Genomic DNA, 15,691 nt, shown 5'->3' with positions numbered 1-15,691 from the left:
AATGCTTTGATTTATGTATCTATTACTTTACTTAAGATAAGTAAGTATCAAAGGATTTTGATTGTATATTTATTTAATTTAGCTTAATGTCGGCAACCCCTGTGTGCTTTGCTGCTCTTGCCTGGGTTTCCCATTTGTTGGCCTACTGCTACAGACATGTTGGTTGATTGAATGATCGCGATGGTGTTTGTTTTGTATAGGACTGGTTTACTGCCAAGTTGAATTGATAAATAAAGTTGTTTAAATTGAATTGAATGTGTAGATTTGGGTATGCATGGTAAGGGACATTTTAACTCCATTCAGTTCAGTTCCATATGCTTTATTGGCATGACATTTGACATGTGTTGCCGAAGCACAATTATGAAAGACAATGAATGAAATTAAAAAATAAAGTGAATAACAGTATTAGTTAATTGAATAAAAAATTGTGAAGTAGATTAAATACAATAATATATATAAGTAGTCTGGTTAGTATTGGTCCAATATCAATGTGACTTAACTTAAACAATGTAAGACAAAGAAAAACTATACAAGTGTTAATCTACTGATAATAACATAAAGAGATATTGGTTGGCATATTACAAGATATGTAATATTCTAGTGATGTCAAAAGAAAATCTACTGTTTGGGTCTGGTTATGACTTAGCCAGTCAGTTGTTTTAGAGCCCAGACTCGAGGCTAGGCCCAGGTATTCAACATTATGGTTTGCAAACAAGCAATAGAAAGGATAGTCAGATCAGAACATTGCACCGCTGCTCACTAACAGATACAGTCATTTTGACAGATTATATGCTTATGCCTCCATCCTGTAATCACACGCAGCCCATAAAAGCCAGTGACCTACCAATTTGAGAATCCCTGCTGTTTTTGCACCGTGCACCGACTCATTGCATGGTGCTATTACTGGCTTTAAGATCCCTGCACAGATGTCAGGTCCATTTTATGGAAACCTAGCTTTTATTTTTCTTTCACATTTTGGGTGTTTGTAGCAGTTTTTGACTGTTTTTTTTTTCTCTTCAGAACAGCGTAAGTTTGTAATCATTTTTTGTTTAAAGGATTTCAAAGGGTAGGGTTATGAATTGATGATCTCTTTTTAGTTAGAGTGCTCGTGCTGTGATGGAGACATCATTATTTAGTTATGAATGAACAGCCTCGTATCCCTTTGGCTTGAATGAGTTTCTTTTTGTGTGACATGTGCTAAGCTCCTTGGTTTTAGTGGTAAGGGGAAAATGAGGGGTCACTACCCACACAGACACAAACTCAGCCTCATAACAGACTCCCCATTGGCCCGGGCTTAGTCATGAGACCCTGGCAATGAGAAAGCTCTCACCCAATAAGGTGCCCTGTGGGGAAAGCCCTGGTCCAATAAGAAGGCCCCCTGGGGTAAGGCTGGGGGATTACCAGCCCGAGCCTGTGGATTGAGCTTCAGGGCGAGGGAGGGGGGCACGAGTCGAAGCACAGGGCTACTCGGTCGCCAGGGCCAGCGGCCTCCTTTAAATGGTTGCTACGGAGCAGGTATCAAACGTGCGAGAGTCGCACACAGTCACGGTCATGGAGGGTATTAAATGGCAACAAAGAGACAGTTATTCTGCAATAATCCGCCCTGCTGAGTGCAAGTTATTCTTCAATAATCAAGAGGCTATAGGAGCAGGCGGGACAGAGCTGTGATCACAAGAGCATGGTGCTGCAAGGAGCTTGACTCACACACACACACACACACACACACACACACACATAGGACACACCCTATCAACCCAGACACACAAACTTTATTTATCACTTGTACATACACACAGCTTGTGTGTTTCTCCTGTCCCACACTCAAAGTATTAGTAATCCAGTCTCAGTGACACACAGGCAACACTCTTTCAGTGTTGATTCCAGGTTAGTCTCGTATTGCCAGACCTATCTCCACAGCGCTGTGAAGTAAGGTATGGCTCTACCACAGATACATTCTGGGATAGGAGAAAAAAAACGCTCTGGGTTGTTTGCATTTCTTTAAACCAATCACAATCGCCTTTTGGGCGGCGCTAAGGTCGCGATGCAGAGACAGTGGCTCTGCAAAATAGTCTTGGGAAGGAACAAAAGAATGAAACAATGAAATACATTTTAAATAAAGCCAACATTTTTTATATATATATTTATCCGTTTTGTTCCCTGCCCGTTTACATTTCTTCTTTCATTCTTGAATTTACATATTCACATGAAGGCATATGTAGTTTTCGGACGTGTCCCATGGGTATTATCATATTCCGCATGTGAAAACCCAAATTTCTAATGTTGATTTCTCCTCTCTTTTCATCTCCCTCCACCCCTCTCTCCTCCCCCAGGTCTGAGTGTGTGTGCAGTCTGGGCTCAGAGTTTCGTCGCGGGGCTGGTGTGTTGGACATGGTGTTTGAGTCTCCGTTCCAGCTCTTCACCTGCAGCTATGATACCTTCATTCGACTGTGGGACCTCCGACTCAGCCCACGGTATGCCCCCAGTTAGTGCAACAGTCAGTGCTCATTTGGGATGTTCTGTTGAGACCATGTACGATCTGTTTGTTAAATAGTGACAGATCTTTACAACATGCTTGATACCAAAACTAGCATTGAGGACACCGTCTTCTTTTGGGAATTTGAGTGCTTAGCACTAACCACATGGTGTAGTTTACATCCTACAGCTACGAACATTATTATTAATAATAATAATAATAATAATAATAACTTTATTTGTATAGCACCTTTCATACAAGAAATGCAGCACAAATTGCTTCATAATAAGGAAATTACATGCAACATTTTGCCTTCCCAGTGAGTTATGACAACAAACAACCAACAGTAAAGTGTGTGGGCTCCAACGTGACCTCATGGTGCATTCAGGTGCACCTCATTAACTCTAAAAATAAAATAAAAATCTCAAACTGTTGTTGTAAAGTACTCTTCTGCCATCTAGTGGCTCTTATTGTGTTATTGCTGTCACTGCGGGGGGAAATGAATCAAATCGTGACCTTAAAATCGAAAATGTATTCAAATCATGGATTTGAAGAATCGTGACACCCCTAGTTGTTTGGGATTGCAATTTACGTTGAAGCACTTAAAGCAGCTGAAGTGTCAGATGAAGCGTAATTACTGAAATGAAATGTAAGTTTTTACTTTAAGCCCAGTAGGCAGTTGAATAGTCAGTTTGTATTTAAAACGTGAAAATAGTTGAAATAATAGTTGATGAGTGGGAGCTGAAAGCAGGTGAACTGTCACTCAATGCAGAAGCCGTGAAAGCGGTTGAAATGTAAGTTGATGAGTAAACCCTGAAATACGGGTCAGCTGAATGACAGTTGAATTACAAAAGATACAAGGGTGAAAGCAGTATTTTTAAAACCAGTTTACCTAAACTCCAAAACTTGCACTTATTCTGAGTAATTGACCAAATGGAAGGATATCCTAAAAGTCTAGCCCTAATACAAGTATGAATGATAATAATAAATGAAACCCACAATACCAAATGAAAATTAACTCTAATCTGAAGTCCATCATCACACTATCTTGGGTCTTCAGTGGAGTTAAATCTTGAGTGAGCTGGCTAATATTACAGTATTACATACAGTAATTACAGCATAGTCCTGCAGACATAGTTTGGTCACTTGCTTACATGCAAATATCTTCTATCTTTAAATGAGAAAACCTTCTTAGGTCCCTCAGTATTGTCCTCTCGTCAGGATGAAAGAAAAGCTTCTGAAATAACAGGCATGGTGTAAAAATAATGTCAAGCCTATACTGTTTTATTTCCAGCAGTGTGAGCACAGGGAGCTAACCTGCAGCCCTCTGTGGGGTTCATTAATGCAGCAGCCCCTCACTTCAGTACATGCCGGCAGGTTCCCTTTATGATTGGGGAGGGCAGCATTTATTTTGGACAGCAGGGGGTTAGAGGTATTTCGGGGTGATCAGTCAAGTAAGACAAATTAGATCTGATTGGCAGATCTCTCTGGGGACTTTGAAAGAGGTTGGGTTGGGGTGAAGGTTGGCAGAGGGGGGTCCCTTTTTAGATATCAATAATTCATACGCCCAAACCTAACTGGCCTCAAAAGGCTCCCAGGGTCATCCAGGAGGTTCAGGTTGTCTGGAAGTTGGGGCCCACCACCAAAGAGAAATGCATTGTGACAGACAAAAAAAAAAAACAAATGCAGATTCTTAATGTCCCCATGGTGCTTAATAGATCTAATGAATGATCAGTCTGATTGTGAACTCTCGGCTGTCGTCACTGCAACAATTCACTAATAGTTGGATAAAATCTTCTGTCACAATTTATATTGTCTTTATATCATGGTTTTGGTTTGATTTTATTGGTTTGCACACATTCATAGGAAACAATACAGCATAAATCACAACATATGTCTTTCACCAGCACAGTGCCTCAGGGGTCAGAAACCCCTCAGGGGCTTACAGAAGAACCTTACCAAAAATTCACAATTTATATTGTGATATCAATGTATTCTACTATGTTGTGATAGCCAGACATGTCTGTCTTTAGTTAATCCTGCAAATTGAACAGTATCTCATTACATTGATGGAAACATAATATTGCCAAAAATCAGTCCATGGTATAAACTATTAGTGATGCGTTAAGAAAACATATATCTGACAGTTAAAACATGAATATTTTTTCGCCTTATATACCATATTGCCCAACCTGACTTGTATATAAAAAAAAAAAAGCATGATGGCTATTTGGTGATGAATATCAGATATAATGTTACGTAATTAATGCATTTAAGTTACATTTTCACAAATCAGCTTTATATTAGTGGAACACTGCTCAATGAAGAAGAGACATGATTGATTCCAGCCATGCTTTGAAAAAGAATTCTAACTCATATATTCCAGTACATTAAAACAGTCCATTGCTGTGTAAATCATTGTAAATATTTAATGTGTGATTGATCATATAGTTGCCATATTGTGATATATATATCAGATAATCATCACAGAGTTTGAGTTAATGCCCTATTCTAATACTATAATAATAAGTATTTAAATCAAAATGTGAAGTAAGTGTGTGTGTGTGTGTGTGTGTGTGTGTGTGTGTGTGAGTGAGAGAGTGAGTGTGTGTGTGTGTGTGTGTGTTTCACCTTCAGAATGCAATGACAATGAGTGACCTCCCCATTTGCTGGAATTAGAGTGTGCATATGTTTGTTGTGTGTGTGTGTGTGTGTGCGTGTGTGTGTGTGCGTGTGCGTGCGTGCGTGCGTGCGTGTGTGTGTGTGTGTGTGTGTGTGTGTGTGTGTGTGTGTGTTTGTCTTTGTCCAGACGTCTCTGCTGCCCCATTGTCTGCCCCCAGTGTCTCTCCATCACTTATTGATGAGGCTGCACTAATGGAGGATCGATGTCTATTGGCAGAAAATACTTATCCCCAAAATACTTCCCCTCTCTTAACCACAGCTACTACCACCTTGCTCACTCACTCAGCATCATGCACACACACACACACACACACACACATACACACACAGACACACACTCTCACCTCCTTGAACCTCTACAAAGATATCGTTGATCCTAAACAACGTCCATACAGAGATGTGATCCCACCTGTACTGTTGCAGTTCTAATTGTTTTAAACTTTCTTTTCTTTTCGGTGATCTCAGCTGGAAGAGTTTTGATTTGTACATTTTGTACAAGTTTACAATTTCTCCCCAGCGACCTAGATTCAGACAAACTACTAAGGGCCTTTGATGGAATAATGTCACTTTAGGTTAGGTCAGCTGGCATCACTTTATGTCATGGATCCGATATTTCCCTATAATTCCTTAAAAAAGCTACTGCTAAAACTAACTAACTAGTACCAACTGCTATTTAACCATTATAGGGAAGTTCCTTGAAACACCTATGTAATGTATTCATTATAGAGGAAATAGAGACAGTATTCAATTGTAACACTTTCAATTAATTAATTCCAACTATATACCAACGTATACTTGTTTCCAAAAAATACATATGTGTGTGTGTGTAAAAATCAGTTTAATTGGAAATTCAATTCCATCCCATGGGCCCACCACCTGTGGGAGGAGCCGCTGGGGTCGGGTGCGCTGCCACATGGGTGGCAGTGAAGGTCAGGGGCCTCGACGGATCAGACCCGGGCAGCAGAGGCTGGCTCTGGGGACGTGGAATGTCACCTCTCTGTGGGGGAAGGAGCCGGAACTTGTGCGGGAGGTGGAGCGCTACCGGTTAGATCTGGTGGGGCTTACCTCTACGCACAGTCTCGGTTCTGGAACCATACTCCTGGATAGGGGTTGGACTCTTTTCTTCTCCGGAGTTGCCCAGGGTGTGAGGCGCCGGGCGGGTGTGGGGATACTCACAAGCCCCCGGCTGAGCGCCGCTACGTTGGAGTTTAACCCGGTGGACGAGAGGGTCGCCTCCCTACGCCTGCGGGTTGTGGGGGGGGGGAAAACTCTGACTGTTGTTTGTGCATATGCACCAAACAAGAGTTCAGAGTATTCGACCTTCTTGGAGACCTTGAGTGGAGTCCTGCATGGGGCTCCAGTCGGGGACTCCATAGTTCTGCTGGGGGGACTTCAACGCGCACGTGGGTAATGATGGAGACACATGGAGAGGCGTGATTGGGAGGAACGGCCTCCCTGATCTAAAACAGAGTGGTTGTTTGTTGTTGGACTTCTGTGCTAGTCATGGATTGTCTATAACGAACACCATGTTCGAACATAGGGATGCTCATAAGTGTACTTGGTACCAGAGCACCCTAGGCCAAAGGTCAATGATCGATTTTATAATCGTTTCATCTGATCTGACCCCATATGTTTTGGACACTCGGGTGAAGAGAGGGGCAGAGCTGTCAACCGATCACCATCTGGTGGTGAGTTGGGTCAGGGGGTGGGGGAAGACTCTGGACAGACCTGGTAAGCCCAAACGGGTAGTGCGGGTAAATTGGGAACGTCTGGAGGAGGCCCCTGTCCGACAGACTTTCAACTCACACCTCCGGCGGAGCTTTTCGTGCATCCCTGTGGAGGCTGGGGGCATTGAACCCGAGTGGACAATGTTCAAAGTTTCCATTGCTGAAGCTGCGGTGAGGAGCTGTGGTCTTAGGGTCTTAGGTGCCTCAAGGGGCGGTAACCCACGAACATCGTGGTGGACACCGGTGGTCAGGGAAGCCGTCCGACTGAAGAAAGAGTCTTTCTGGGATATGTTATCCCAGACGACTCCAGAGGCAGTTGCAAGGTACCGAAGGGCCCGAAGGGCTGCAGCCTCTGCCGTGAAAGAGGCAAAGCAGCGTGTGTGGGAGAAGTTCGGAGAAGACATGGAGAAGGACTTTCGGTCGGCACCAAGGTACTTCTGGAAAACCGTTCGCCACCTCAGGAGGGGGAAGCGGAGAACCATCCAAGCCGTGTACAGTAAGGATGGGACGCTGTTGACCTCAACTGAGGAGGTAATAGGGCGGTGGAAGGAGCACTTTGAGGAACTCCTAAATCCGACTAATACGCCCTCTATGGTAGAGGCAGAGCTGGAGGATGAGGGGGGATTGGCATCAATTTCCCTGGTGGAGGTTGCTGAGGTAGTTAAACAACTCCACAGTGGCAAAGCCCCAGGAATTGATGAGATCCGTCCAGAAATACTTAAAGCTCTGGGTGTGGAGGGGTTGTCTTGGTTGACACGCCTCTTCAACATTGCGTGGAAGTCTGGGACGGTGCCTAAGGAGTGGCAGACCGGGGTGGTGGTTCCCCTTTTTAAAAAGGGGGACCAGAGGGTGTGTTCCAATTACAGGGGTATCACACTTCTCAGCCTCCCCGGTAAAGTCTACTCCAAGGTGCTGGAAAGGAGGGTTCGGTCGATAGTCGAATCTCAGGTTGAAGAGGAACAATGCGGATTCCGTCCTGGTCGTGGAACAACGGACCAGATCTTTACTCTCGCAAGGATCCTGGAGGGAGCCTGGGAGTATGCCCAACCAGTCTACGTGTGTTTTGTGGATCTGGAGAAGGCGTATGACCGGGTGCCCCGGGAGATACTGTGGGAGGTGCTGCGGGAGTACGGGGTGAGGGGGTCCCTTCTCAGGGCCATCCAATCTCTGTACGACCAAAGCGAGAGCTGTGTCCGGGTTCTCGGCAGTAAGTCGGACTCGTTTCAGGTGAGAGTTGGCCTCCGCCAGGGCTGCGCTTTGTCACCAATCCTGTTTGTAGTATTTATGGACAGGATATCGAGGCGTAGTCGGGGTGGAGAGGGGTTGCAGTTCGGTGGGCTGGGGTTCTCATCGCTGCTTTTTGCAGATGATGTGGTCCTGATGGCATCATCGGCCTGTGACCTTCAGCACTCACTGGATCGGTTCGCAGCCGAGTGTGAAGCGGCTGGGATGAGGATCAGCACCTCTAAATCGGAGGCCATGGTTCTCAGCAGTAAACCGATGGAGTGCCTTCTCCAGGTAGGGAATGAGTCCTTACCCCAAGTGAAGGAGTTCAAGTACCTTGGGGTCTTGTTCGCGAGTGAGGGGACAATGGAGCGGGAGATTGGTCGGAGAATCGGCACAGCAGGTGCGGTATTACATTCAATTTATCGCACCGTTGTGACGAAAAGAGAGCTGAGCCAGAAGGCAAAGCTCTCAATCTACCGGTCAGTTTTTGTTCCTACCCTCACCTATGGTCATGAAGGCTGGGTCATGACCGAATGAACAAGATCCAGGGTACAAGCGGCCGACATGGGTTTCCTCAGGAGGGTAGCTGGCGTCTCCCTTAGAGATAGGGTGAAAGGCTCAGTTATCCGTGAGGAGCTCGGAGTAGAGCCGCTGCTCCTTTGCGTCGAAAGGAGCCAGTTGAGGTGGTTCGGGCATCTGGTAAGGATGCCCCCTGGGCGCCTCCCTAGGGAGGTGTTCCAGGCACGTCCAGCTGGGAGGAGGCCTCGGGGGAGACCCAGGACTAGGTGGAGGGATTATATCTCTAACCTGGCCTGGGAACGCCTCGGGATCCCCCAGTCGGAGCTGGTTAATGTGGCCCGGGAAAGGGAAGTTTGGGGTCCCCTGCTGGAGCTGCTACCCCCGCGACCCGACCTCGGATAAGCGGATGAAGATGGATGGATGGATGGATGGATGGAAATTCCTCTGGAAATCAACAACTGCCTAAAGATGAACCACACAATTCAAATAACCGTCTGAAAATGTCTATTTTTTCTGTGGAGGGGTCAAGGACTTCAGACAGTCGCGGACTACAAAGGATTTAAAATATTAAATCTGCATTTAATATTTATATAGTATAAATCTTCATTGGCCAATACATTTTGGTCCCTTGGGACGATCTATAAAAAGGTCTATGGTTAAGGCACATACTTTGTAATCTACACAGTAACTATATACTATTATATCCACCTACGTCATTTATATAAAGCAACCTGTTACATTAATCATTCCATATTTATTGCAGAACCATTTGGACTCTGCACCATAGCACTACTAGTATGAATTTTGTCTGTTTTTTTAAAAAGTTTTTTTGACTAATTGGTCCAACTTTAGGGCAGCCCCAGACCTAAATTGGAGGGAGCCGGCCAATTGTGGGCTCTGTCTCTAACAAAAAACTGCTCCCAGACCATAAGGAGGGGGGGCTGTTTATTTGGAATTTACGCAGTCAGATGCAGTTTTGCTGTTGTTGGGAAGGGTGCCCCAGCTTTCCTTCCCCAATGCTGCACGCTCCCGAGAGAACCAACCAAGTGCCCCGAACCGGCCCCAGCTACCAGGCACAAGGCAGGGCACGACCCAGACAGTTCTTATTTACCCGTTACAGTGGTGGAAGAGTTTTAGCAAAAGAAAAATAAGTTAATAATTAAATGGAATGGAAAACTTGCTAGCTAAAGAGAAGAGGGCTTTTTTACAGCATTGAGCTACCACAGCTTAGTAAAGAACAAACCAAAATACTTGATTCACCAATTACACAGGACGAACTTGCACTGCCCTAAATTGAATGCCCAATAACAAAACATCAGGACCTGATGGCTTTCCTGCTGGGTTCTATAAACACTGCTGGTCCATTCTGGCTTTTCTCTTCAACAAACTGACATCTGCAATTCAAAGATTTCCAGCAAACATGAACACAACCATGATTTCACTCCTCCTTAAACCTTCAAAGACCCAAAACTGCCATCAAGATACCGTCCCATTTCTCTCCTGAATGTGGATGTCAAAATCATTAGTAAGGCACTAGCTGATAGAATAGAAAATGTTACTCCATCAATAATTCACCCAGATCATACAGGCTTAAATGTTCAAAGGTAGACATTCATGCAGCAACACACGCAGACTATTTAATTTATTGCACTCATAATTCAAATAAGCATGATCTATTATAGCCACCACATATGCAGAAAAAGCCTTTAACAGAGTAAACTGGAGATTACTTACAATTAGAAAGATTTGGCTTTGGGGAATCATGTATTAAAGGCACACTATATGCATTGCTGCAAAACCAGCAATGCAGGTTTGAGAGGTGGCGCCCCGCCAAATCACGCGAGAATCATGACTTGCCTTACAGCACTACGTCACATACATCAGCAACATATAAGAAGCAGCCTCTATGGAAGACACTAGCACACATTTCAGTCGTGAATCATGGCAGAGTCGACAAAGAAAGCACAGTCGGAAAAGTCAAGGAAAAGAAAACGAGAAACTGACCGCGTGAGGAACCAGACAAGAGTCCCACTCGGTCAGGCTTTTTTACTCGTTGGCGAGTGAAAGCCTGACTCTAGGGGTCGCTGTTTGACAAAAATGGAAACTGCATGTATGTATTTAAAGTATGCCTTTAAAGGTCCAATGTGTAACGTGTTTAGTTGTTCATTATCAAAATCTGTGTTGCCCGTTCACAAACTTGTCCTTTTTCATGAATATTTACCACCACCAGAGTGGTATTCCTATTGGCTTGAAATTTTACATTTGCATTTTCATGAATTGGGGTAGACGCTCCATATTCATGCGCCATCTTGAAATACGTTAGCCGGTAAGGGACATACAGGACATACTGCTCCGCCTTTCATGTTTTCGCTGTCACATGATAAACTCACAGGTGCTGCTAATGCTCCTAATGGGTATCGTAGCTTCCCGGCCCCGGCAAGTTTGAAGAAGGAAACATGAAGGACCACACGTATTCAAAATCCAATTTCAACTTCTTATTGAGGCTACCGTAGCTGTAATACGTACTTTGAACTGCGTGGCGCGAGAGAGTTAGCGTTGAGATCATACAGTGGGGCAAAAAAGTATTTAGTCAGTCACCAATTGTGCAGGTTTTCTGTCCACAACCTCAAACAGTCACACTTCAAACTCCACTATGGCCAAGACCAAAGAGTTGTCAAAGGACACCAGAAACAAAATTGTAGACCTGCACCAGGCTGGGAAGACTGAATCTGCAATAGGTAAGCAGCTTGGTGTGAAGAAATCAACTGGGAACAATTATAAGAAAATGGACATACAAGACCACTAATAATCTCCCTCGATCCGGGGTTCCACGCAAGATCTCACCCCGTGGGGTCAAAATGATCACAAGAACGTTGAGCAAAAATCCCAGAACCACACGGGGGGACCTAGTGAATGACCTGCAGAGAGCTGGGACCAAAGTAACAAAGGCTACTATCAGTAACACACTACGCCGCCAGGGACTCAAATCCTGCAGTGCCAGACGTGTCCCCCTGCTTAAGCCAGTGCATGTCCAGGCCCGTCTGGAGTTTGCTAGAGAGCAATTGGATGATCCAGAAGATGATTGGGAGAATGTCCTATGGTCAGATGAAACCAAAATAGAACTTTTTGGTAAAAACTCAACTCGTCGTGTTTGGAGGGGAAAGAATGCTGAGTTGCATCCAAAGAACACCATACCTACTGTGAAGCATGGGGTTGGAAACATCATGCTTTGTGGCTGTTTTTCTGCAAAGGGACCAGGACGACTGATCCGTGTAAAGGAAAGAATGAATGGGGCCATGTATCGTGAGATTTTGAGTGAAAACCTCCTTCCATCAGCAAGGGCATTGAAGATGAAACGTGACTGGGTCTTTCAGCATGACAATGATCCCAAACACGCCGCCCGGGCAACGAAGGAGTGGCTTCGTAAGAAGCATTTCAAGGTCCTGGAGTGGCCTAGCCAGTCTCCAAATCTCAACCCCATAGAAAATCCTTGGAGGGAGTTGAAAGTCTGTGTTGCCCAGCGACAGCCCCAAAACATCACTTCTCTAGAGGAGATCTGCGTGGAGGAATGGGCCAAAATACCAGCAACAGTGTGTGAAAACCTTGTGAAGATAGGGTATATAACAAAGTATTGAGATGAACTTTTGTTATTGACCAAATACTTATTTTCCACCATAATTTGCAAATAAATTCATTAAAAATCCTACAATGTGATTTTCTGGATTTTTTTTTTCTCATTTTGTCTCTCATAGTTGAAGTGTACCTATGATGAAAATTACAGGCCTCTCTCATCTTTTTAAGTGGGAGAACTTGCACAATTGGTGGCTGACTAAATACTTTTTTGCCCCACTGTATGATCTCAACGCTAGATGGGAGAAATTCCCACACATTGGACCTTTAACTGGGTCAAGATTCTGTACACTTCTCCTTTAGGCACTATTATCACCAATGGACAAACCTCTCTAAGCAGCAGCCGTTTACCAGAACAACTACATAAAAGGATTCCAAACTAAAGACGTCTTTAGTGTCTGCAGATGATATATCGCTTTTCTACATACCCCTCACTCATCACTGCAAGAAACAATTCAACTTAATGATTCATAGTCCAATATCTCTGACTAGTAGGGACTACCTTATTAACTGGAATAAATCTTCACATATTTAGGCATTAAGGCAGACTTCTCAAAGTCCAGAGCTAGCTCCGCATCCGGACCGAACGGCTTATTATTACTATGAGTAATACTAAAAGTCTGCATCTGATTTTGATTTGAGGTCAGAGGTCCAGAACGATTGGCGATAACAAGTTGAAAACTCAGTTTTCCTGGTCAATTTTTTTTACCAATACTGGTACCTGGAATTCGGTACCGGTACCAATCAATAGAATTTTTTTGTTTATTTTAAAATGGAAAACGTTTCCCTCATAAGGTATTGCAGGGTTTCTCAAAGTCCGGACCAAGGTCTTCATCCAGACCGAACGGCAAGTCTATCCAGACACAGCCCATACCTCGTGTTATGAATACAATACCTTATTAAGTGTAATTTTTTTATTTTTGAATGCATTTTTCTGTTGATCAATAAATTGTTAGTGGCGTTGAATATACAGTAGTGGTGTGACAGACCATAGTTGATCCATGATCCAGTTTTTTCCGGAACTCCTGATATTGGCGGCATTCATTGGCATGTACAGCAGTCCAGAAGATGGGCAGACTTCCCCCTAAGTTACCAGCTAACACTAGCGCTAGCTAGCTTTGGTTGACAAAGTACTACCGAACACTGAACAAGACATTTTTAGGCGACCAACATGTTCCAAACAACTTTTTATGAAGTGAAAACACACAGTGAGAGGGTCAAAGTTTAAGACAAAAACAGGAACAACACCCCAAAACAAGTTCACAGCTATTTGAATGTACACAGTGCCATGGCTAGCATTGCTTAGTCTCTATCATGGTTGACAGGTCGGCATGAAGCCACACCCAATGCATGCATAATCATTTATTAAATGAACATCATGCTCTATTGAAGACTTGAAACTAGTGATTGAGACCATAAACTCATGAAAATGTTTATTGAGGTAATAAATCAAGTGAGAAGTAGGCTCATTTTCCCATAGACTTCTATAGAAACTGACTTCTTTTTGCAACCATGGAGTCGCCCCCTGCTGGAAATGAGATAGAATGAAGGTTTGAGATAATGGATTTACTTTTCAGACCTGGAAGCTTCGTCCATTATTTTTTACAATCTATGCTCCAACACTGACAACCTCCAATCCGCCCATCCCATTATATATATATTTATATGTGGACATAGTAGTCAAAATGTTATGTTATGTTTAATGAATGGATGAATCACAACCTTCCTAGTTTTTTTCCAGTTGGGTACCATAGTTGCATGTCATCCCCTTCCCTCTCTCTCTTCCTGTCTGTATCTTCTGTTACTGTTAATAAAATAGGCAAAAAGACAAGATTTTTATTTTTGATTATATAAGTGCTACAATTCTTTCACTATGTATCTGATGTGGATGCAAACAGCTTCAAAATGAAGCTGACAGTCAACACTTTAACATCAAAGTGCTTCATTTGAAATCCAACGTGCAGGGGTTTTAATAACTATTGTCTGTACTGTACACAAATTACAAAGTATAGAAATACATTCCTATGCTTCTGAAAAGACCTGATACATGTACACGACAGACAACACATCTTCAGTCTTCAAAAAAGCCTCAATGAACCATCTCTCCAGTACGTCTTTAAGAACTACAGTTGCCTTTTTGACATGTGGTGCTTTATCTCAACACGTGTGTAAAGTCTCCCATCCTTCCCAACAGGAAGTGTGTGATGGCGTGGGAGGAGCCTCATGACAGCGCTCTGTACTGCATCCAGACAGACGGAAACCACATGATAGCTAGCGGCTCCTCGTACTACGGTGTCGTACGACTCTGGGACAAACGGCAGACTAAATGCCTGCAGGTGTGTACATTATATCCTGGGGATGAAATAAAATGTGTGAATTCAGTATAGTACCTCACATGCTTTAAAGGGCAGTTTAAAACACCATTTCATGGATTGAATGTCTGATGTTAATAAAGTTAATGCTGTTTTATTTTTTGTGCAGTTCTTCCAGTTGAGCTCACACCCAGTGAGCAGCCCGGTGTACTGCCTGAGGTTCAACAGCTCTCACCTGTACGCAGCCCTGGCCACCTCGCTGCACTCACTGGACTTTAGACAGAACCACATCTGCATCAGATGACACACAACACAAACACTCTCTCAAACACACACATCTAAATAAAGCTGTCTATTTTCACACAAAAAACGTTTTGAAAGGAACTGTTATTCTGATCCAGCAACTGATTTACCATGACTCGCTTTGTCAATTTTTTGCACTGCTTTTGGTTTTGGAAGAACTCAGCATTTATATATGTCACAGTAATATAATAGTCCATAAAGTCGGGGGTTCATAAGAGAGAAGAATGTGCAAAGCAGGAGAGGCAGAGACGTCCAAACTTTTAGCTCCAAAAACACTGAATCCTATGTTTCCCATAATGCAACTGAATAGCATTTTTCATTGGTAAATGCCCAAGTCTTTCAAACCCTAATGGCATCAGCATGACATCTTCAGGGTTATTTAATCAGACTTTAGAAAGTGGCACTTTAAAACATTTTCATGATAGTAAGGTAAGCACAGTAGTTTTTATGGTCCCACAGCCCTATGTTCCCACAGTTCCCACCTTTCTAAGAATTTTTTCCAAAATTAGGCCCTATGTTCCCACATTTCCTTTTTCATAAATTTGTATCAGATTTTAACCATTAACCCTAACCCTAAAAAATGTTGTGGGAGGATAGGGCTTAAATTGAAAGGAAATGTAGGAACACAAGACCTAATTTTGAAATTGTCCTAGAAATGTGGGAACATAGGGCCTAATTTTAATAATTTTAATAAGCCCGTTTTGATACACAATTGGAATTGAAGTTTTTTAGTTGTCATTTCCACATACAGTGTTTCACACAGCACATAGTGGTGCTAACACAAATATACACAAATATACAAAATGCAATATGGACAC

At 43.3% G+C, this 15,691-nt stretch overlaps 1 protein-coding gene across 1 annotated transcript in view; it reads left to right on the top strand.

The window, feature by feature from the left end:
* Positions 1-14,934, top strand: part of fbxw4 (F-box and WD repeat domain containing 4) — a 71,888-nt gene extending 56,954 nt beyond the window's left edge. Inside the window, exons 7-9 of the mRNA XM_078273316.1 lie at positions 2,331-2,471; positions 14,453-14,594; positions 14,740-14,934. Of these exons, the coding sequence (XP_078129442.1) occupies positions 2,331-2,471; positions 14,453-14,594; positions 14,740-14,874 (418 nt within the window). The 3' untranslated portion in view covers positions 14,875-14,934. The remainder of the gene's footprint in view (positions 1-2,330; positions 2,472-14,452; positions 14,595-14,739) is intronic.
* The last annotated feature ends 757 nt before the right edge of the window (positions 14,935-15,691 follow it).

The sequence above is a fragment of the Sander vitreus genome, chromosome 17, assembly GCF_031162955.1.
Source record: "Sander vitreus isolate 19-12246 chromosome 17, sanVit1, whole genome shotgun sequence".
Lineage (NCBI taxonomy): Eukaryota > Metazoa > Chordata > Actinopteri > Perciformes > Percidae > Sander > Sander vitreus.
The sequence above is the reverse complement of the archived record's forward strand: the minus strand, read 5'-3'. Positions and strand labels throughout refer to the sequence as shown.